General features: G+C 35.0%; 1 protein-coding gene across 1 annotated transcript in view; it reads right to left on the bottom strand.

Annotated features, from left to right (window-relative positions):
- Window positions 1-20,375, bottom strand: part of LOC136035757 (rab GTPase-activating protein 1-like) — a 31,386-nt gene extending 11,011 nt beyond the window's left edge. The window contains exons 1-3 of the mRNA XM_065717727.1: window positions 20,296-20,375; window positions 14,533-14,685; window positions 10,509-10,812 (exon numbers count right to left, since the gene is read on the bottom strand). Of these exons, the coding sequence (XP_065573799.1) occupies window positions 10,509-10,812; window positions 14,533-14,685; window positions 20,296-20,375 (537 nt within the window). The remainder of the gene's footprint in view (window positions 1-10,508; window positions 10,813-14,532; window positions 14,686-20,295) is intronic.
- Window positions 20,376-23,579: the final 3,204 nt, after the last annotated feature.

The raw sequence follows: 23,579 nt of genomic DNA, 5'->3' as shown, positions 1-23,579 counted from the left end.
CTTTTAAAGCTGTGGTTTAAGGGGACATCCCCTTTCCCTCCTTTAGTTAGAAATAGTTAATAATTAGTTAAAGGAATAGTAAAAACCTGGATGTAATTAAAAAAAATGTTTTCAATATGGAAAAACAATGACAACAAAACTTAAAATTAAGACGTATTATCCTAAATATGAAGATTGCTACCTCTCCTTTCCACCCACCCCTGCTTGTTAAACAAAAGTCAAAGTTAGTGTAAAGAAGCTTGCAGCTTACTCAAAAATTAAGCTTCCTAAAAAAAATTAAGCTTCCTAAAAAAAAATTAAGCTTCCTAAATTAAACTTCCTTTTTTTTTTTTTAAAAAAAGTTTCCTAAAATTTATTAGAGATAAATGTGAGCATTTGCAGATGTTTTAGGCAGGTGTTTTACTGTCAGTTTGAAGTTATAGAGTTAAGAATCAATTCGGCGCTTTAGCAGAAAAACTCCCAAAAGTTGTATTTAAAAATTGATTTGGTCTCGGCTAACCTTCTTATTATCTTTTGGGCTATGTCAATTTACATTCTAAAGAAAGTATTTAGGGTTTAATGACTTTTTTTTTTTTGGCCAAGTTCACTACAAGCCCTTGTTTTTTTTGGTGGTGTCCTTCTGAAGTTACAAAGTTGAGAATCAATTTAGTGTAACAAAAAACTATTGAAACATTTACAAAAACTAAATGCCACCTACATATTAAATTACTTAAAAATAGCAACCAAAGAGTGGTCTCTGTATTATTGTACTACATCCTCTAAACACAATAAAAGATGCTGTCCTGCAAAGAGGACGTCATCCTGCCACACTAAATCCCCGCTTACGGTGGCCAAATTACACCATAAAAAATTTCTTGAATTCCGATTTAACGAAGTGGCCCCCCCCAAAAAAAAAAAATAACGACTTGGTCTCAGATAACCTTCTGAAAGGCTTATTTATACAAGAAATAAAAAGTTGAGATTACGCTCAATCGAGAATCGTAAGCAAAACTTTACAAGAGGGGAGGGCGTATAATATTCAGGATTTTTGTTCGCAGTGGACGGGGGGGGGGTGTATGTAGTGCTTTCTTTCGGAGACGGGGATCATAAAAAAAACTTTACAAAACAAATCAAAGTTTGTATATTTTCATTTCTGTCCCTTTTTTAAGCCTAATTGTTTTTCAAAAAGACGGGAATAAATAAATCAACAAATTTATTTGATCAATAGATTTGTAACACAAAACACTACAGCCTGGCACGTACTCAGGGGGGGGGCCTTCGATCCCGAGCCCACCCCCTCCCGAAATTTTGTGAAATGTTTAATTTCACCATGGTTTCTTGGAATTTCTGGCAGAAGAAGGACATTTATTAGGAATCTAAATACATGTGTGAAGTCTTTTTTGGGCGATTTTACAGCATGCAATTATCTGGTCAACTCACTGCCCAATTATTAACCCATTTTCTGTCTAACCTTTTATCTTCTTTGAAGTAATTAGTAATTGTACTGTCATTTTGTTTTTTTTGTAAAGAGAGTTTGCTTTCCATAGCAAAATAGGATATTAGGGAATTTATCCCCCTTTTCAGGATAAAGTAGAGCTTTTAATGGATCTATTTTGGAAACAATAATTTTTCATTAAAATCTACATTTTTGCAACAGAAGAACTACCCCCCACAGCACCCAAATTGCACTGTTAACCCTGAAATGTCCCTTTCAGTGGGATATAATAGATTAATCACTGGTTCTAAATCGCTGTGAACATAACCTGAGCCTAGAACATACTTTTTAGGCTTCAGTCTTCTTCCCCCCTTCCGCTACAATACTACAGATTAAAGTTAATCTGTATTTTCCGATATGCGTGCTTTTTGCATTACTAAACAAAAAGTGCTATTTCATATCTGCTGTTTCGAAGGTTTTGGCCCCCCCGCCGAAAAAAAAATTCCTGCGTACGTGCCTGATTACAACATAGTCTCCCCCGTAAGGAATTACAGAAAAAAAAAACAGGAAAAGCCAGGAACAAAAAAAGGGAGAAAGAAAAATGAAACAAATACATAAAATAAAAGAATTCAAGCGCTCCCAAATTTAATAAACTCAGTAAAAGAGAAAAAATCATCAAGGCATTTCACGATTTTCTCTTTCCTGTTTCTCTTTCCTATTTTATCTACATTCTTGGTTTCTATTTATCGTTATTATTCTTATGATTACCACCTATTTTCTTATAAAATATTTTTCTGTATTCTAGGGTTTATTGTTTAGGGTTCTTCCAGTGTTTTGTAATTGTATGGCGTGGTCTACACCAAGCCAAACTTTTTGCGCCGAGTAATCGTTTTAAGTTTGTAATATCATTTTAGTTTTAATAAAATGATTGATTAAAGTAAATTTAAATCTTTAAATTCAAAAATTTTGAAGAAGAATTAAAACTTTGTAAGTATGCCCTGTTCAAGTAAAGCGCATGTGGTAGTCTGGCACTAAGAGCTGGGGAGTAAATCTATGACTTATTCGGGTATAAGTTTGACTCCTTCTTTAAGGATGTTTATCCACGTTTCAGGTTTTAACGGAATGTTTCTTGTCAAGAAAAAAGTAACTGGATAAATTAAAGAAAGAAAAAAACTATTAAACTACTACTACTATTGTTAAATCTGATATTAAATTTATCCCAGGTTCAACATTTGTCTATTTTAGTTTATGCATTTGTCTCTTGACATCAAACACTTTTTAACACACGTGAGGTATTATCGATGTATTCAGTAAAATCCTTGAGAAATTTATAGGAACTGTAATTAAAAGCTCAACTTCATAAGAATTTAAAAAAAAAGTTTAAGATTACACACAGCAACAGTGTAATAAAGTTTTAACCGACAAAAAATAGCGTCGCATTTCGTATTACTTTCTAATCCAGCCAAAATGTAACTTGATGTTTAGTCAGTAGAAGCAATTCAATACCCCTCTCTTTTAAGAACGTGACACTATTACTCAGCCACACACCAAGTTGAATTATTCGGCAAATCATAAGGGACACAAAGTGACTCCCGAGTCACGTATTTTCTATATCTTTCAGAATGAGAAATATAGAGAAAAAAAAAAACAATGCAGTCAAAATACTTGTATGCGTAGATTGAAAACATATCTAACTAAATTAGATATCATAGTAAAGTAGAAGAGAAAAAACTTATATAATTACTTGGAAAACTATCGCATTCTGCCTAAGTTTTATTGGGTACATTTAATCCCGTTGGGAGACCTTGAAAATGTCCTACAAAAAGTTAAAATAGTTCTGCAAAATGCCTTAGCATCGTTAAACATTTTTCTAATTGAAAAATCCCATTAATTAATTAATCAATATTTATTATATCAGAACATTTATACTAATTTCATACAATTAATCTATGTTTGTGTTCTTATGGTTTCAAATATCCACAAAATAGGAACTTCTTGGTGGAAATATTTGGACAACTCTTTTCGTAATAAAAGATTTAAAAACAAAAAATAGTCGTCGGGGAGTGAATCATCCTTTAAAAATTGTTCACTCCTCGTTTTGCTCATGAAAAACTAGCAGTATTTAGAATCGAATTATTATAAAATCTATCACAACAAAATGATTGTTTGAGAGAAAAGGGCTTTAGAAAACAGTATAAGATATATCTGTATTAATGAGCGACCGCAGGAATCTCCGTTGTAGTCAAATTTGACAGGATGCAAATTGTAAATGGGTTGCCTACCCTACCCTAATGGGTTGTCAACTAAAAGAGAAAGAAAGTAGCTTTTGACTCGGTTCCTTCGCTTTATCTTCTTTTTATTTTTTGTATTACTGTGATTCATTAACAGCAAAGAGGAAATTTAATATTCCAGATGTCCACGATGGATTATTTTTTCTCCCTAATGATCAATTTTGATATTCATCAGCCAGAATTTTCGGATTAGCCTTGGTAATCTAAATTAAAAGCATTTACCTTTTCAAACCACTCCAAGAAAAACTAAGCTTAAAGCCTCCGAATCTCGTCATGACAAGGAGAATCAAAAGATGTTTTTATCAAGTTCGTGGTAAAGAACTATAATAAGCGACTCGGCTCAATAGTAACCGAAACTCTAAAATAACGGAATTTTGGCATCAATGGCAGCATCACAAGGATTGGCTTTTCATTATGCTGACTCCAAATATACAAGATTCATTAAGTTTAGCTTTACCCATCAAAGGCTACGGGCCTGAGAAAATTTGCCTGATTTTTGAAAAAGATGGGAAACGCCAAAGACCCCTTAATAAAAATAACCATCAGATTCAGCGTGTCAGAGAACCTTGCAGTAGAGCTTTCAAGCTCCCATCAGTAAAAATACGGAATTTTGTATTTGTTGCCAGAAGAAAGGTCATGGATGTGTGTTATTTTTTTTTTTTTTTTTTTTTTCTCAGGGTATATCGTATGCAACTAATGGTCCTAGAATATCAGTAGAAGACCCTTTCGAAAGGAAATTAAAAGTTCTTACGCCCTTTACCAAAAAGATTGGAGGGCCACTAGCCCCTCTTCTATGCCCACCTTTACCCAAAGGCGTTTAATCAAAAATTTCAGATAGGCATTTTTTCAGCATTAGTTTAAAGAAATGTGCCTCTGGAGATAAAATGATCCCCACAGCCAGCGGAGAAAGGGGTGAAATTTATGAAATTTGCCCTTTGTTTATGTATAGAATTGGTTAATGGTATATACACAGATACTTTTCGAAAGGTATTTTCCACGGGAAGAATTTTCCGTGGGGGTGGGGACTTGGACTAGCACTGCGAAAGTGTGCACTACTAAATATGGATCCATGTGGTAAATAGGAATCAAATAAGTGTTCAAATGGGGATAAGTCCACTTATTAGACAGTGAAAACAGATTCAAAAGTCTGGATATTTCAACCACATATGCAGCGATTGCCATCATCGGAAATAGTAAAGCATTAAAATTAAAACTAGCATCTACACACAGAACAAAATTATTACCTCCAGCTCATTTACTAGATTTTTATTATTAAATTAAAATTAAAAATTTTAAATTAAAATTAAAACTAGCACATTTATACAGAACAAAATAATTACTTCCAGTTCACTCGCTGGATTTTTCTGAGTGAGTTCAAAAGCTGGGTTCATCCAAATTCTTGAGTTGTAAATTTTCTTCCTTAATGCTGCCTAGATGTAAGTTGAATTTCTAATGATGGTGGCAAAATCTTCTCAGTCTTCTAGTTGCAAAATTAATGTAATGAAACTTACATTTGAGCAATATTTAAGAAGAAAATTTGCAACACAAGACTTTGGATATGCCCAGTTATTCAACTTTCTCTAAAAATCCAGTGAACCGGAAGTAATTATTTTTTTCTGTACAAAATGTTACTTTTAATTTTAATGCTTTAGTATATCTGCAAACGATTGCTGTATATGAGGTCAAAATATCTGTTTTCACTGTCTAATAAATAGACTTTGAATATTTATTTGTTCGTCATAGAAAGACAGTGTGTTCTTGGAAAACAAATTCCCAATTTAAAGTGTTACGTCAAAAATAAATAGGAGTCTGATAGTATGTTATTTATATTGAACTATACAAGCCACTGAACGTAAAGTCTTCACTTTAAGCGAAGACTTTACCAAATGCAAAATCATAGGAACAGACAGTTCAGTTACTTAACTGTTTTCCGAAGCTAAACTCAATTTGGAGATCTTGGAGTATTCCCAGAAAATTGCAAGGGTCAGGGACCCTGCGGATTCATAAAACCAAAGAACAACGCGTCTCAAACTTTTTTCAAGAGAATAAAACTAAGGCCTTAGAGCTTGTCAACCTAAGTTGCTGTTTGAGGGTTTAAATATGACAAAAATCTGTAGCGACTACACTGTCTAGCTGAACCGCATAAATAAAATAAGCATTAGACTCTGCACAGTGGCCTTGGAGATTTTAAATATTTTGTCCTAATTGCAACCGGTTAACATTCTCTATCTCATTTCAAGGCTATATACTTCTAAAATTGCAACCAGAAGATAAAAATCCACAAAGAAAACTTTTCCTAATTTTTTTAATCATTTTCCAATTCTTGGTTTTGGGCGCGATATCTTGAATCAAACAAAATGACTATAAAGGTTAGAAATAAATTGGTTCATTCAAAATACTAAATTATTTCTCTTTATCCATTCCAAACAGGAGAAACCTAAGAATGTCATTAAGTTGGGTGAAATATCGTTACTAAGTCAGGCAGGGCCAGATCCAAGATTTTTTTTGGAAGGAGGGGGTACAAAAAAATTTAAAACGCATCAAAAATGTGTTTATATTCATTTTTATTATATTTTATACGAGTCGGACAAACATTTCGGGGAGGGTTCAAATTCCCTAGCCCCCCCTGGGATACAGCATTGAATGCAGGGCCACCTTATATAAAGTATTTATCCTTATATCCTAGGGCTCAGTAGCAACATTGACACCGTCATCAATGACATGAATAGGTTACGAAGAATTTTATGAATAAGCATTACCCCTGAACGAATGTCCCATTATTTTGCAACTCCGGCTTTCCAAATTAGAAACTTTCTAGAAGAAACTGCTTAATATCTAAGTTTGACTGTATTTTTAACGCCTTGAAACTTTATCTCTATCATAGGAAAACAGCTTTTGAATAGCTAAATAAAGTCATCTTTTACTGCTGGGTAGTAATAAAAATAAAGTTATTGATACTAAAAAGAGTCCGGTGGGACACGTAGGAACGAGCTAGCTATTTTGAATTTAAAACTTTATTTGCTATTTAACTATTTCGAATTTAAAATTTGAACTGTCAAGTGCAGAATATTAAAAAAAACATATTTTACCCCAAAGGTAAGAGCGGTGACGATGGTGGATTTACCTATTATGCAAGTTGTAAATATTCTACTTATTTTGTTTATTGATAGATAAGAAAAAAAAATATGTACAACCAAGGGCATATCCATTGGAGGGTTAGGGGGTTTGAAACCCTCCCCCTCCCGAAATGTTTACCCGACTCGTAAAAACGTAACTAAAATGAATATAAAAGTTTTTTATATCTTTTTAAGTTTTTTTTTGTGTAACCTTCCCCCCCCCCCGAAAAAGAATCCTGGATTGCAAGACTTTGGCTCACCTGAGCACTGACGCGCCCTGTGTACAGCAAATGTTCCTTTACTTTGCAACATTTGATTAAAACCTAAAATGTTTCACATGAAGAAGACTGAGGATAAAAAACAAATAATGACTTTTAGAATAAGGAACTTGAAATATTCCAAAAGAGAATAAACAGTAACAGTCGATTTATCAAGGCAAACTAAAAAAAGAGTATTTCTGCCTACAATATTTCAAATCAAAGAAACCACGACAAAATCTTAGCTGATATTGGTGTAACAGAACGCCAAATTAACTTGCCTCGACGGTGAAGAAGCCTGGTGTACAGGAAACTGTGTTCAAATAACTGGTATTTTTGTTTCCACTTCGCTGAAAACTACTGTTACTTACACAGTCATATTAGACAAATCGTAAAAAACTAAATCATTCTAAAAAAAAAACTATACAAAAAATCATTGGTTCACACAAACCAACGAATTGGTTCTGAGTAAGTGACTCGTTTGTCTTCCCCCTTCTTGACAGGCCAAAGAGCCTTTGGGTAATAGTACAATGTAATATCGTATGCGTATTTCATGATGAATGAAATCTTATCTTACAAACGTCGTCCCAAAAAGGGGCTAATATTTTCTAATCCGCTTGAAACTTGTGTCCGCAAGTATTTGAGTGAAGGGAACTCCAATGCAAAAACGGCAAAAAACACTTGGAAAAGAATAATTCGCCCAAAAATGGGCCAAAAAACACAATGGGCAAGAATTCGGCAAGTTTCCGATCAGCCGCAATTACAAGAAGCAAATGGACTTGGGTTATTTTAGATGAAGCTAAATCTTAACAGTAAAAAATTTGGCTGCGCCGAAGATTGGCACTCCATAAATGGGCCAAACTTTTTTCGTCTCTGATCAGTTTGAAACTTTCAAGGCATCTAGATTAGGTCAAAAGAATTTGGACAAAGACACTTTTTGAAGAAAAAATGGATTATGATTGATGATATAAGATTATCCCAGAAAATGACTTTTCTCCCGGCATGTAGAAAGAGACGAGGCGACTTCAATGAGAATAAAAATCTTGAAAGAAAACTTTGGCATTATCGATCCGTAACGATATTCGAAAAATCAAATTTTTTTTTCGCCAATTGGCTTGGAACTTACAGGTAGAAGGGCCCAATGAATACTTAACGAAGAGAAGCCATTTTGAAACTAACATGACGTCCCGAGTGTTTTTTTAAGTCAATAAAATGAAAATCCTTCTACGAATGGCCTATAAGTAGGTTTATGCAAACAAACAAACAGTAACAGCAAAACAGAAAGTTCTTTTAATAAGATAGTGGATTCAAATACGTAAAATATTTAATATTAAGGGAAAATATTAATTATTAAGGGAAAATATTAAAAATATTAAAATATTAAGGGACGATCAGGATCGTCTTCATAAAAACAAGATTAAGAATTATGCAGGTTTCCAATCCATATGCTTGAAAACGGTAATAAGTATATCAATAATCAGTAATTTAAGGTTTCGAATTTCTATAAAGGACAAGATGTCCACAATAAAAATTTTATTTTCTGTGGCTATATTATTTAAGATTGATCTGGCGATCTAGTCATAGCATGTAGAGCTTGGACGTTAGGTTCGAACAAACAACTGAAAAACTTAAAGCCAACGCCACCTTTCCCAGAAACTTTAGAAAAATAATTTAACTCCTCCCGTTTTGTGCTGGAGATAGAGAAATTCAGATTTAATAAAAACTTACATCATTAGAGAGTAAAAAATTTTGTTGTTTCGATGGAAGGGAGCACAAATTTATTCTAAAGCTCAGGAAGAGGTTATCGCTGAAAATGTCCTTGCATACCCGCTTGGTAGCAACAAAAATCAGCCCAATAGAAGTATCATTTGAATGGTTTAACAGCGCTGGAAGTTCCCGGCTGTCCTAGCCAACCTTATTGAAAACCTTGCCGACGTGGGATGCATATTATCCATGATGTATTTACATTGAATAGACAGTACTTTACCTAAAAATTAGAAGAGATTATACATTTTCTTTCTCGCTAACTTTCCGAACTTTTGCAATATTTTATATCCCTTATCAATTATTACCAAAGTTGTTTTGGGAGTTCTCTGAGGTACTGTCAAAATTTCCTAATGGGCCCTTTTTCTTTGAGACGGTCAACCGACGCTGACAGTCGCAAAATGATTTTAACGGTATCGAATCCCCTTAATAGTAGAAACCAATATCTTTATTAAAACTATAATCTGGAAAAATCTCTGGAGGTTAAGAATAAAACGCTTGACCTACAAAGGGTTACATAAAGAAACAATATTGATACTAACAAAGGATGTGGAGAACGTCTTTTTTTACCATCAAACGGTTACATAAAGAAAAATGATTAAAGACTAACAAAGGATGTGGAGAACGAGAGCGTCTTTTTTTTACCTACAAAGGGTTACATAAAGAAAAATTACTAAAGACTAACAAAGATGTGGAAAACGTCTTTTTTACCTACAAAGGGTTACAAAAAAAATCATTAAAGACCAACAAAGGATGTGGAGAACATTTTTTTTTTACCTACAAAGGTTTACATAAAGAAAAATTATTAAAGACTAACAAAGGATGTGGAGAACGTCTTTTTTTTACCTACAAAGAGTTACATTAAGTCAAATTATTAAAGACCATCAAAGGATGTGGAGAACGTCTTTTTTTTACCTACAAAGGCTTACTACTACTACTAATAACTCACTGCAGCACCAAGTCGTCTGAGGCCAACACGGCTACGCACGCTCCTCTTCCAACCTAATCTATTTAAAGTCTCCCTCTTTACACCCTCCCAGGAAGTTCCCATTTCCTTTAAATCTTTATTTATGACATCCTCCCAACCCAGACAAGGACGACCTGCTTTCCGTGTAGCCATAGACGGTTGGCCAAAAAGGACAATCTTCGGTAATCTGTCATCCTTCATCCGTAGAACGTGACCTAGCCATCTCAACATTTCTTTCATTATAGCCCTAGAAAGCGGGATTGAACCACATTTTTCGTACAACCTACTGTTTGAAATACGGTCAGTCAGCCGGACAAATTACTGAAGACTGACAAAGGATGTGGAAAATGTCTTTTTTTTACCTACAAAAAGTTACACAAAGAAAAATTATTAAAGACTAACAAAGTATGTGGAGAACTTGTTTTTCTTTTTTACCTACAAAGGGTTACATACAGAAAAATTATTAAAGACTAACAAAGGATGTGGAGAACGTCTTCTTTTTATTGTTACTGTCAACGCCGACAATTCAGGAAAATGTAGGGGGGGGGATAGATTTTTTCATTCTTCTTTTTCAAAGAAGATACAAAAGAGAATAATTTCAGATTTAAGGGGGGAGCAATTAGTTGAACACTCCCCTCTTCTCCTCCCAACTTCACGTCCTTGATTAATTTGTAGATGTTGCGTGAAAATCAAATTTACCTTTGTAATGAGTATTCGGTAGGAGTCCATCAATTCTGATTGGTCAAAGCATCCAACAAGCCGTAGCCAAATCTCTCCCCTCAGAGCTTCAGGGATTCCTCCTTTGATTAAAGAGTGAAGTTGCTTTGGAAGGACATTAGAATTTTCCTTCCAAGCATCTAGAACCTGGGCCCAAGATTCAAGTTCTGATTCAGAACATTCTTTTGATACGTCACCAGATCCACTCAGGAGGGGTTCGTCATTATCTGAAATAAAAAAAAGAATCAAATTAAATATGATATAATGCTGAAACTTGTATTTTCCGCTTGCGAGTTAGAACACACAATATAAAGAATTAAAATTAGAAAAATACCAAAAACAGAATACTGAGACAGTTCATAATCATGCTATTTCTTAAGAAAGTATGGATCAAAATGCAGACTAGTATGGGGCACTAAAAGCGACATAGCCCATTCCATATCCATGAAGTATTCCAGAAACTCAATTCAAGTTAATAAGTTATTACAACAAAGAAAAGGCCGTAAAGTACGACAAGAAAAACTGGAAAAACAATGAACATGAACAAACATATAAAAAAAAGTAAACAGTATAGCGAATAAAAAGTTGAGCCTTCAAAAGGCTTAGCTTCAGTCTAATCGTAAATGAAGCCCTTGAAAGTGGAACACATAAATCAGGAAATTATTCATTATCAGATGAAATGAGTCTTGGAAATACAGGAGGCTACACGAAGCAGACAAAAAGAGGACAAGTGGAAATTCAACAACACCTCAATGGCACAAGCATAGCCATGTGATATATATAAATCCAGTAGGCAAGTAAAGCAATTTTAACGTAGGTCTTAAATCGTTTGATGACAAATAAGGAATAACCTAAAACTAGAGGTACAATACTAATAGTGCTGCTACCACGAACAATTCAGTACAGCACCAAGCCTTCTGAGCCCAACAGAGCTACCCAGGATCCTCCTCCGTCCCAATCTATTCAAAGCCTCCTTTTCACCCTCCCAAGAAGTAATAATTTTCTTTAATCCTCCTTTACAGCTTCTTCCTACTCTATTTGGTCCTAGACGGGTTGGCCAATTTTTCGTTTGGCCCTAGACAGTTGGCCCGAAAGGACGATCTTTGGCGAGTCATCCTTCATCCGCATAAAATGCCCTAGCCACCTCAACCTTTCTCTCATTAAAGCCCTGGAAAGTGGAATAAAACCACATTTTTCGCATAGCTTATTGTTTGAAATACGATCAGTAAGACGGGTACCCAAAAGAATACGTAGATAATTCCTCTGGAAAACATCCAAGATATCCTCCTCCTATTCTTGGAGCGCCTACGTTTGTGAACTATACTCGACCGCTGTCATCACTGTAGCTTCCTAACTTTTTTCACCTGCGAGAAAAACACCTTAAGCATTGGCTAATCTACTTTTAACATCTTCATTGCATGCACCCCCTTTACTGATAATACTACCTGGTAAGCGGGGCCATTCAACTTGATCAATCTTCTCATTTCTCATCATCACCTCTTCGCCTTCATTTATTTCAAGTCTTAGCGAATTATTCTTCTTTACGTTGATTTTCAATCCAATATAGATTTATTGCCTGAATAGATACTAAGTAACAGAAAAAACATTGCACCATCCATGCACGCAAAAAAGCCAAAAGAGCCACCAGGCATCTTTCAAGAAGGGGGGGGGGCAACAATAATAATACCATTCACTGATAATACTACCTGGTAAGCGTTGATTTTCAAACCTATTCTTGCAAGCTGAACTCTCAAGACCCCCAAAAAATCATTCTTTTTACTAACATTTCTATTCAGGATGCTTAAATCATCCCTACAACCTAAGTCTAGAATAGTTCTACTTTGCCATTTGATCTTTTGGAGATCATGTGATGATCTTGTGGAGAAAATTAACCAAGCTTTAAGTCGTCTTTTAATTTTTACAAGGATTAGCCGTTTATCAGTGAATGTTTTAAAAACTCATTTTATATTGTTTAGTCGAAAAGGAAGTCCAGTTGACTTAAGTGGAAAAATATTTCTTTTTAATAGGGCATTGAAACAATTAGCTTTGATGATATACCTTGATTTCCAGCTTGATCAAAATCTGAATTGGAAAGCATATAGTGATCAGGTGTCAGCTAAGGTATCTAGAGGGTTTGGTCTGATTCGGCGTTTGAGAAATCAGTTACCTCGTTCTGCCCTTTTAACTCCCTTTTAACAAACCCTTAAGCCCTTTTAACAAACCATCATTCTATTGTCATGCCTTATATTTCTTAGGGTTGTGTGGTGATATGGACTATTGGATTTTATACAAGTTTTACAAAATAAAGTTAAAGACTATTAGAAAATGATGTCTGTGGTGAAAATGATACAGTTAATTGTTATATAAAACTCATGATTCTTAATATAAGCCAACTTCATGAGTATCAACTTCCTATTTTTGTATCTCAGAGTATTTATGGTTTGTCCCCTGAAATTTTCCGTCAAATTTTTGCAAGAAAGTCTTCGTACCACAGTTATGAGACACAGTTATAACAGAAATATGGATGATTTGGTATAGGAGTGCCGCAGCTCTCAGAGGGCAAGTTTTAGTCCCAGGTTTGCTGGACCAATAGTATGGAATTCTTTACCAACGAGTATAAGGTTATCTGAAAATGATAGCCATTTTAAGAGTAGACTGAAGAACCACCTTCTGGGAAGAGATAAAGTAAATAATTTAAATGGGATGGCTTATTGTCTTGTTTTTTAAGTAGGATTTTTTTTTCTCTTCTTCTTTATTTTAATTTTTTTCCTTTCCCATTTTTTTACTCATTTCCATCTTTTTTTTTGTTATTGAAGTCGGTATTATTGTTTATTGAATGTTTAGCAGTCACTACTAACAAGTCTTTGACTTTCTAAAGTGGTGATGTGGTTCTTTTGTATATTGATGAATAGTATAATAAAAGTGTCTCTCTCTCCCATTTGATTCCATACTCTTGCATAGCCTCTACCGTGTTCCTTAGGACGAAGTCCACCAAAATGATCCTAATAAACAGGAATAGAACACAGCGCTACTTCACTTCTCATTCAATACGAAACCAGCTACAAACCCTCCTCCCTCCTCCTCAAATTTCCTACCTTAACCGCAGCACTGAAATTCTTGGACATAGCACTGATCCCTTTAATGTTTTTATATGGCATAGCAAAACAAGGATAGGATCTTTGTTAAGGCTCTTCTATCGGCTGAATCAACATTCGCCCTTAATCTATATAGCTGAGAACTAAAGGGGTTTGATGACTCAGGCACTTCTCAGTTATAAAAGTGAAAATTTGGTTGGCACATCCTCTCTCCTTCCTAAAATCAAACTGTTATTCTCAAAAAGTTTATTTATGACACCTCTTAATTCTAAAAGGCATCATTATATTAATTAATTTGCTTCCAAAAGAAACCAAACTAATGACTATAAATACCACTCTCACTCTTATCACCTTTCTTATAGAAGGTTTTAATTAAAGTTTTCCTAAAATGGCTAGGTACTTCCCCTTCTTCAAAAACCATATTCATAATCTTCAACAATTTATTTCTAACTTTACAGCCACTATACTAAAAGAAATTGTATTAAAAAAAAAATTTACCACACTATATGCCCATGGGGTTTAATTATTTTTTAATCCTTTCAGTACTTTTTTTACTTCTCCCTCACATAATAAGTCTTCCCTGACTTCCAAAGTGTCATAAATTTTTTCATTCTTTTCTATATCATTTCCTGTAATTTTACCACAGTTTAGTACAATCTCAAATTTGTATGCCCATTTCTCTTTTACTCTTTGCTTAGCACTAACTGTGGCCCCGTTTCTATCCTTAACTAGGACTAGTTCAGATCAACTGTTACCTCTTAATTTTTTAACATGGCAGTCCAATATTATTTCTATATGGCGTCTGGCTGCCTCTTCCAGATCTTCTGCAATTTTATCCACGGCCACCAATACATACCTCCTTTGTTCACATTTTAAGGCTAATAATGGTCAGTAGCAGCACTCCTATATACTATAGATAAACAAATGGCATCATTTGTGCCAGTATTCGGTTCACAATAACACAATCAATAAGGTTGGCCATCTCACCATCATGTGACGGCCATGTTAACTTATGGCCCATTTTATGAGTGAATACTTTAGCAGTTATAACTGGATTGTTATACCTACAAAATTGTAGTATACATGGCATTGTGGGTGTTTTGCCCACAATGCCGTGCATAACCTTCGTACTACTTCTCTTTTCTCTAGTGATCATTTACCCCCCGAACCCCCCCCCCCACGTTCTGTTTCAAGAAAAATCCCCCTTCTTGCCCCAATAAGAGTTTCCACTGAAATATATAGAAGAACGTTCATCCCTCACGGACTTTGTACGGACACTAAAGTGCGAATTTGGCCCTTTTGGGCTTGTGATAGCCGCTTTGTTGAAATAAATCTTATCTTATTTCTTATCTTATCACTTGTTTATCTTCCTACACTAAATTTATCTAGCCTAGAATGTCATTTATCCCTAATTCTACCAGCCTTGGCATCATTCCTGCCTGAACAAAAAAAATCGATATCACCTAACTTCGTCCTCCCCCCTACCCCTTGGTTACGAGTTTCAGAAACTCCCAACGAGGCCAATTAAAAACGCCGAAATGTTTCTATCAAAATATCAATACGATGGTTGTTTTTTAACGTTGTAACACTGCAAGATAGAATTTTCATATAATCTAAACCACGGAAATCATTATGGCCTCAAGCAAAGCAATGGGTCCCAAACCAGTGCAGGACAGGGACTTATAAATCTTCTCATGTCTACATGAAGAATAACATTTTGAGCATGATTTGTACAATAACTAGAGTAGCGAAGCAGAAGATTACTTTTGAGGTACAATGACTCAAAAGCAGGGTATAAATACGTACCATCACCTTCATGTTCATTACCAATCCTAGGTAACAGGATTCCCCCTCAAAGCACAGGTCATTACCACAAATTTAACACATGAGATAAGGTGTGGCCAGAATGGCCAAGTGCCAAAACACAGGCACTTCTTAAGAGCTGCAGAGAATATTGGCGAACAAAAAAGTAACAAATCCTGAGTTACATATTAGTATGTAACTCAGAAGGAAAAGTAGAAGGAAAAGTAGCTTATATAGCCAGGTCATTAATATAACTTAAATTATAAATGCATACAGAGTCGAATTGGGAGCCAAATCAATTAGTAATGAGGCAAAAACCAAGATCATTGTTTAAAAGTGGTATTAGATAGGGAGCTCTGGCCTCCCCGCCCCTGTTCAATAACAGTGCAATCGAGCCACAGCAAAAAGCCCTCGCGACATGTATTTTTAAAGGAATAGACGTTTCATTAGTAAATAACGCAGAAGGCGTATTGAATGTAAGTAGAACATAAGCAGGGATTGAAGAAAAACTTTCGTAAATTGTCAGATGAATATAATCGTGTTGTCTCAATTTTAATCATAGTAAGAGTGAGATTCTAGTTTTTAATCGCCGTTGCCAAGATCCTGTTGCTGCATCTTTCTTGGTGTGCACGCCATACAAGACCAAGAACGTCTTACGTACCTTGGAGCCCGAAAAAAAAATCTCCGATCGACACGGGTCTTGCTTAAAGATTTTTTTGCGAATAAGACTAGGAAGGCATATGGCCTGTCGGTAGCGCTGAGGTTCAAGTTTAACCGTCGCATCCTTGCTACTTTATATAATGCTTTTGTGGCTCCCCATTTGTATGCGCTTGCCCCATTTTGGTCTCTTTTCTCGCACACAGATGTCAGCGACATAAAGAAGTGTTTTAACAAATATGCAAAATATCTGCTTAGATTGCCTCTATGGACCAGTAATGCAACTCTGTCAACACGTTGCGGAGTAGCCAATCCAGTGCGTACAGTAGGAAAGCGAAATGAGCGTTATATAACACGCCTGGGCAGTAATAGCACTTTGCTAAGTGTTTTCCGATAGTTTTTTCATGTTATAAATGCTGAGTTTGATTTCGTTTTAGAAGTGTGTTTTTTTGTTTTGTTTTTTTTCTTCTTTTCTTTTGTTTTTTCTCGTATTACTCCGTCAGTTTTGTATTTTTTGCAATACGACGGGAAATAAACATGTACATACATACATACATACACGGAAAAAGAAAGGCATACAATACAACTCCGTAACGGACACAATTCGCTGAAAAAAGGGAAATAACAGTTCGAATAGGATAAATATTTTTATTAGACAGTGAAAAAACAATGAAAAAATATTCAGTATATATTTTATTGTTTTTTTTTTTTTTCGCTGTCTAATAAAAGGATTTATCCCGATTCGAACTGTTATTTATCGTTATTGAAAGGTAGTGTGGTCTTCGAAATTACCTACGTCGTATATATGAAAAATGGGTGGACTTGTTTCGGAACCCCAAATGAGCCATAAAATAATGTGCCATAAACAAAAATGAAGGATCTTCAACTAAGGTAAGGGAACACAGCGATTATTAAAAATACCATGCAGTTTTAAATTATTTATAGAGTCACATCAACAGGTTTACGCACATCAACAAAACTAGTATGAACATCAGTTGAGAATAGATAGCAATACCAATCAACAGAACGCAGAATTAATATTAAGACTCCATGGAAAGGTGTTTCTTATAAGAAAACTGATAAGTCTTAGTATACGAAAAAGAATCAAGACGGAAAAATAACATGCGTTACAGTAGTTTTCAGGAAGTCAAAGAATTAAAGGATGAAAATTTGTGCGTTACTAGAATCATGCATGCGGCTTTTCTATGCCGGGGCCAGGGTATATGTCATATTATACTCAGGGCACATTATACTCAAACAGCGAGAGACCAGGTTTGAGCATACAAATGGACATTATATAAACAGGGACCAAAGGGGAGGGAGGGGGAGGCAAATTATTTTCAAACAGCAGTGAGGCAGACGCAACAGTCTACAAGGTTCAATACTGAAGTTCCAAGCAGATTCAAATTTGGAGCACCAGCAATCTATATACCGTAAGTATTAGTGAGAGAACCATAAGCACGAAATGATTGCAAGCGTGAGTCGGAAACCTTTTAGATTGACCTGCGTTCTGTTAAACACAAACCACAATATGACCGACATTGCAAAATACGCGAGTCACTTTTCTCACAATTTAATAAAACTGACTTCAAAATTTACTAGAATACCAGAATTACCAGAAATGGTAATTCTCATTTACCAGAATGGTAAATTCAGAATGGTAATTCAGAATTACCAGAATTACCAGAATGTAACCAGAAAAGTATTGTTCCTAGAAAAAAAAAAACGAACTAACTAGTATCGTTCAACCAAAGAACCTACTGCTTGCGGTAGCTAGTAGAGCAGAAATTATGGCTTGCAATTTTAATTTTCAATGCTGCAGAAGTCCCTCACAGAGCCAGCAAGAGATCTAGAATAGCGTTTGGTTTATCCAAGAACTTGCAAACGAGCATACTTGCAGCCTAGAACCTTTGATTCAGGATTCTGTGCAAGTATTGAGGATATCCAACTATAAGCTGTCCTCACTTGGGATTGAGATGGAGGTTATATGAGAGAAGTAAAAGTAAACTGGAACTTCTTGAAAGGGAGTAAGGGGCTAAGCCTTGAACAGATTGAGATGGAAAAGAAGTGGACACAGCAGTATTGGACTTAGACGGTTGGTGCTGCATTATCTTTTTAGTCGCTGCAGTAGTATGCATACAGATCAAACCTAAGGCCATTAAGATAGTAAACTATTTACTACTAGTACTACTAGTAATAACAACTCACAACAGCCCCAAGCCACCAGAGGCCGACACAGCTACGTACCCTCCTCCTCCATCCTAATCTATTATAAGCATCCCTCTTTATACCATCACAGGAAGGTCCCATTTCCCTTAGATCTTTCTTTACGACATCCTTCCACCCCGACCGCGGACGACCTGCTTTCTGTTTAGCCCTATACAGTTGGTCGAAAAACACAATCTTTGGCAATCTGTCATCCTTCATCCGCAGAACGTGCCCTCGCCATCTCAACCTTTCATTATAGCCCCCAGAAAGCGGAATAAAACTACACTTTTTGTATAGCCTACTTTTTGAAATACAGTCAGTCAGCTGGGTACCCAAAACAATCCGTAGGAAATTTCTCTGGGAAACATCTAGCAAATTTACCCCCGTTTTTCGGAGCGCACATGCTTCAGAACCATACTTGACCACTGTCATGACTGCAGCTTCCAAATAAAGTATTTGACTTTTACTATCTTAATAAATTAATAAAAAGCATTTAATTTTGGTGAAATGTGCACATATAAAATTTTTAACATGGAAATACGTCTCTGTCCGTTCATATATATCTGCCAAGGACCCACAATACATGATTCACCAATACCAAATTAAATTATTTATCCTTATTGAAGTACAAAGCGAAATAAAAACATAGGCTTGTTTCCTTGTAACATCAACAAAACACTACAAAAAACTTTAAAGAGCTAAATATTCGATATCAGCTACTTCGCAAGTTTTGCAAATATCCTTGTTTATTTTCAAGAGATAATGAGGAGGAAGCTAGCTTTGGGCAATATTATCAACCAGAATTTCAAACAGAAATCATAATTTAACTATCGTTTAATTGAAGTACATATCTTTCCCACAAAGTTAAATGAATGTCAAACAAACTTTTATATAAACATATTCGTAGTTCAGAACTATATCGTTATCTTCTTTTAAAAGAAATGTAAAAATAAAGAGAACCATTCTCATAATTTTAGACATGAGGGGGGGGATGTTTAAGGAATATAATTTAATGAAAGATTTTCATGATCGTTGACAAGTTTACTGCACAAGAATGTTTAACGCAGCAAATCTATCCAGGGCCATTTACCTGAGGTTATTCTATCAAAGCAATCTATTGATTCCGTCAAGTGAAGTTTCAGTCAATAAACAATACCTAGTGATTAAAGAAAGACATCAAAAGAAATAAGGTCAATATAGAAATATAAAAGGGGCAGATATTTCAGATATTTTATTTACGGTCAATTTTATTATCTTATTAAAATTAGAGAAAACAAAAATAATTGCCTACAAAAGTACCATTTAAAAATTATGACACATGTAATTGGTAAAACATAATTATGAGGTGTACCTTGAAAAGACATTACGCAATTGAATCAATACATTTTAAGAATTCCAAGCGTAAATAAAAAAATTACAAACCGGTCATGTAAACTTGATCATCAAACATTCGAAAAAAAAATTGAAGTATCGGTATTAAGGTTTCTATCTCTTTGGAAAATGAAATTTTGTAACAAGTTTTCAAAAGTGGCTTACACCGGAGGGACAAGACAAAAATAAACTTAGACTTATTAGTTTCAGACCTATCCATCCATGAGCCAGCATTGTGATTTTACGTACTTTTCTTAGAGAATGATCTGAACATGCCTGCAAAATTTATTATCTTTCCTATTTTTAAATATTTTTACAATTTCATAAGGTATTTTTCAATTATAACAACTTGCAAAATAAATTATAAGAATCTAATCCAGTAGATGTATAAAATGAAGAGGCCTCAAAGGTTTCACGCAGGTTTTCTGAGAGGCAGTTGAAATTATGGGGAATTTATGTAAATCCTATACACAATGCTCTTATTAATACTTATTTTTTGCATTTTTCTTATCATCATATTTCACAATCTGATGAAAATCTGGTAATACTAAACCTGGTCAAAGGTTAATATTCAGGAAATGTTTAAATAAAAAATAGCTCTACACGTCTCCTGTCTAAGCTTCGCAAACATTTACTCTTTATGATGATTCCATTGGTGCAGTTTCCATTTCAATCTCACATCATCTTTGTCGAGTGTCAGGTTATTTTTCAACATTTCCATAAATTTGTTCTCGAAATGAGCTTTTACTATTAAAGATCATCGAAATAATAGTTACCATATCTAAATCAGCTTCAAATGGCAATTCATTATTCACCTTTTGCCATAGTTAACTCTTTACTAGGTTGCGACAGATGCCTCAACCAAGATATTTCAAAAATCCATGACTTTTGGTACTAAGTATTTTAATGAAGCTATATACTAGATACGTATGAATACTTTTTTTTGTGATTTTAGTCAGTGATATCCAATAGCTTTCAATGTAGAGCATCAACACCGTAGAATGGGGTAACTTTGAACGCTAGGGGTAACTTCGAACAAAATCAGAAACGAACCATGAGCGCTCCCTTGCAAACAATAGTAGAATCATTTGATCGTACTTGTTAGATTATTGATAGATGGCATCTAAATCAGTTGGTAACACTTGCATTCAGATTAACAGGAAATATTAGCTTTTTATTCTCAAAAGAATTTGAGCTATCCAAAATTGTCAAAAAGTGCCAAAAGTAAGTAACCCTTTTTTACTTATACAAACTAAACTATGCCTTTCAATCTTACATTTTTCTATAGCCAAGGAGCCGAGTGGTTAGGTTTTTAGGCTAAATCAGTTCCTTATTCCATGGATTAAAGATAGCAGCAGTGTAAAATGTTACCCGCAAATATTTGTTTTTAGGGGTAACTTTGAACATCTGTTCAAAGTTACCCTTGTCTAACTTTAACATTGATTTCAGTGTTCTGTACTGACCAATTATTTGGCCAATTAGTTTAGACTTTCAGGAGACCTTTTTTATTCTATTGATCCTCAGGAAGGCACAAATCAAGCTCGTCTCTTTAGCAATTGTTAAATTTTTTGACCATTTTCTAATTCCTTCAGACCTACTTTTATTTCTTCTTTTTTTTGGGGGGCGAGGAGTCATTTGAAAATTAATAGAAGAGACAAAGGATTATAAAGTTACTTATAGTGTAAAACATGGAAAAGAAAAGTACTATTTGTCCTATGAAAAATATGAAAAATTAATTTAAGGTTTTTAATTTGGGTCCTTTGTAATTCAATTTGATGCACTTAAAATATGATGGTATTTTTAAAATATTATTTTCGGTGCTCATGCCTTCTGCTTGACTGCTAAAGAGGTTTATTTATCAGGTCGTGGTTTATCACGCAATTTAGCTGAGTAAATGCAGGACAAGCGAAATTACCTAAAGACACCCAAAAGGGAAACAAAATCATAGTAATAATTTAATCCTTGGAACTGAGCCTATCAGCGACAATGCATTACCGTTGCCTGGTGTAAAGACCGCAAGCCTTCATTGTACTGATTTTTTTTTCAGTCCCTTAGTAGAGAAGCGTAGGCCGTAAAAACTTTGGAGAAGAGTCATTTGATTAGGAATTCTTATCGATTGTCTTATGTATTTTTGTTTTGTTTTTTATTCATTTTAAATTGAGTCTTAATTAAGAATTTTTACAAATGCCCAGAATATGTACGAAACAAGCAAATGCAAGAAAGTATGCCAGTTATGATGAGGAAGCGATGGAAAAAGCTCTGGAGGAAATAAACAAAGGAGACCTAACAATGAAAAGGGCTTCAGGGAAATACGGAATTCCTTTGGGTACTCTTTCTCCCAAATGAACAATAAGCACAATAAAAAGGTGGGAAGACCAACTTGTATTGGTAGGGATCGAAGAAGAAGCTACCGTCTCCCATTTGCTTACATGTGCTGAGTGGGGGTTTCCCGTCGATCGCTTCGAGCTGAAACTCCTAGTCAAAAGTTATCTTGTATCAATTGGAAAAACAGTAAATTGCTTTAAGAACAATATACCTGGGCATGACTTTATTAACTGTTTCCTAAATCGACATCCTTCAAAGCTTCGACTGAGAAGCATAGCAAACTACTCCAAAAAAAGAGCTTCTATTTCATCTGAAATGTTGACGACAATTTAGCAGTGACTATTCAGGATGTTCCTTTGTCGAATATTTATAATTACGATAAGACTAACTTAATAGACAACCCCGGGAAAAAGAAATTCATTACGAAAAGAGGACCATCTTCCCGCCCAACAAACTCCACAAGAGGTTGTCAGCGAACGTCAGCAAAGTTTTACTAGACGTTCTGCAAGTCCGCAGATTTGAAAAATTTTTAAGGAATATTGCGCGCAAACGTCAAGTTGTGAGTCTGACATGACTGACGCATCCGGATGCGAGAGTGAGTCTGAAATGGAAGTTGATGAGTTGACGAGCACTGGCCCTTCTATTCTGTCGAGCAAGGCAGCAGCCAATATGGGTTCGAATTATCCACCAAAAAACCGTGAATGGACGCTGGTTTATTATAAAGTTCTTCATGAGTCGTATTTTATAAGCATTTTGTAGTGCTAGAAGTAGATGCTCCTTCTTGTGACGGCTTGCTGAACGTGATATGCCTGCGTAAAAGCAAGGATGGATCTTTCTATTTTCCCAGGGTGAAAGACTCAGCATCTATCCCTCCATACACGGAAGACCTTCCAGCCCATCGACTCACTCACGGCGGAAGATTTTTATAGGATTATGACTTTGGATCTGATACTTCAATAATTTGACTTTTTCTTCGCCTTTTTATTTTAGAAGTAATGTTGTAGTTCTCTCAATAAACGAGTTTTTTACTTTAAGTTTGATGCCATATACCTTCAAATTCCTCCAACTCTTGTTTAATGTTACCCGTCAAATTTTTAGTGTTCAAAATTAAACATCCCATGAGGTAGCTTTGAACACCATTTTCGGATTGGTGTAGCTCTCACAACATGAAGACCAGCAGTTTCGGACAGTTGCCATTCGACGCAAAATGACGTATTCCCAAAACGCCAAAAATAATTTTGAGTAAATTCTAGTTTAAAAATAATTTTGAATAAATTCCGTTCCACTGTATTTTTCCTTTACTAACTGTTCTATTTAGTAATTGCTTCAAAACATGGTTTACATTAAGCATTGCTCAAGGAACATAATATAAGGTTGCTTATCAGGGAAGTAAATCATTTTATGGTAAACTTTTATGCTACAAAAGAAAAGTCCACGGGACAAAAACAGTCCCGTGCACTTAAAATTTTCACAAGTCTTGTAGGATAAGCTTAAATCCAACCCAACATTCGTAATTTTCTTCCGCTTCTTCTCACATAGGCTACAGCAATACGCATTGTTGTTTTCAATGTATCTGCTGAAAAGTTCCTGAATA

This window comes from Artemia franciscana, chromosome 14 (assembly GCF_032884065.1).
Source record: "Artemia franciscana chromosome 14, ASM3288406v1, whole genome shotgun sequence".
Taxonomy (NCBI): domain Eukaryota; kingdom Metazoa; phylum Arthropoda; class Branchiopoda; order Anostraca; family Artemiidae; genus Artemia; species Artemia franciscana.
This window is presented reverse-complemented; position numbering and strand designations above follow the sequence as displayed.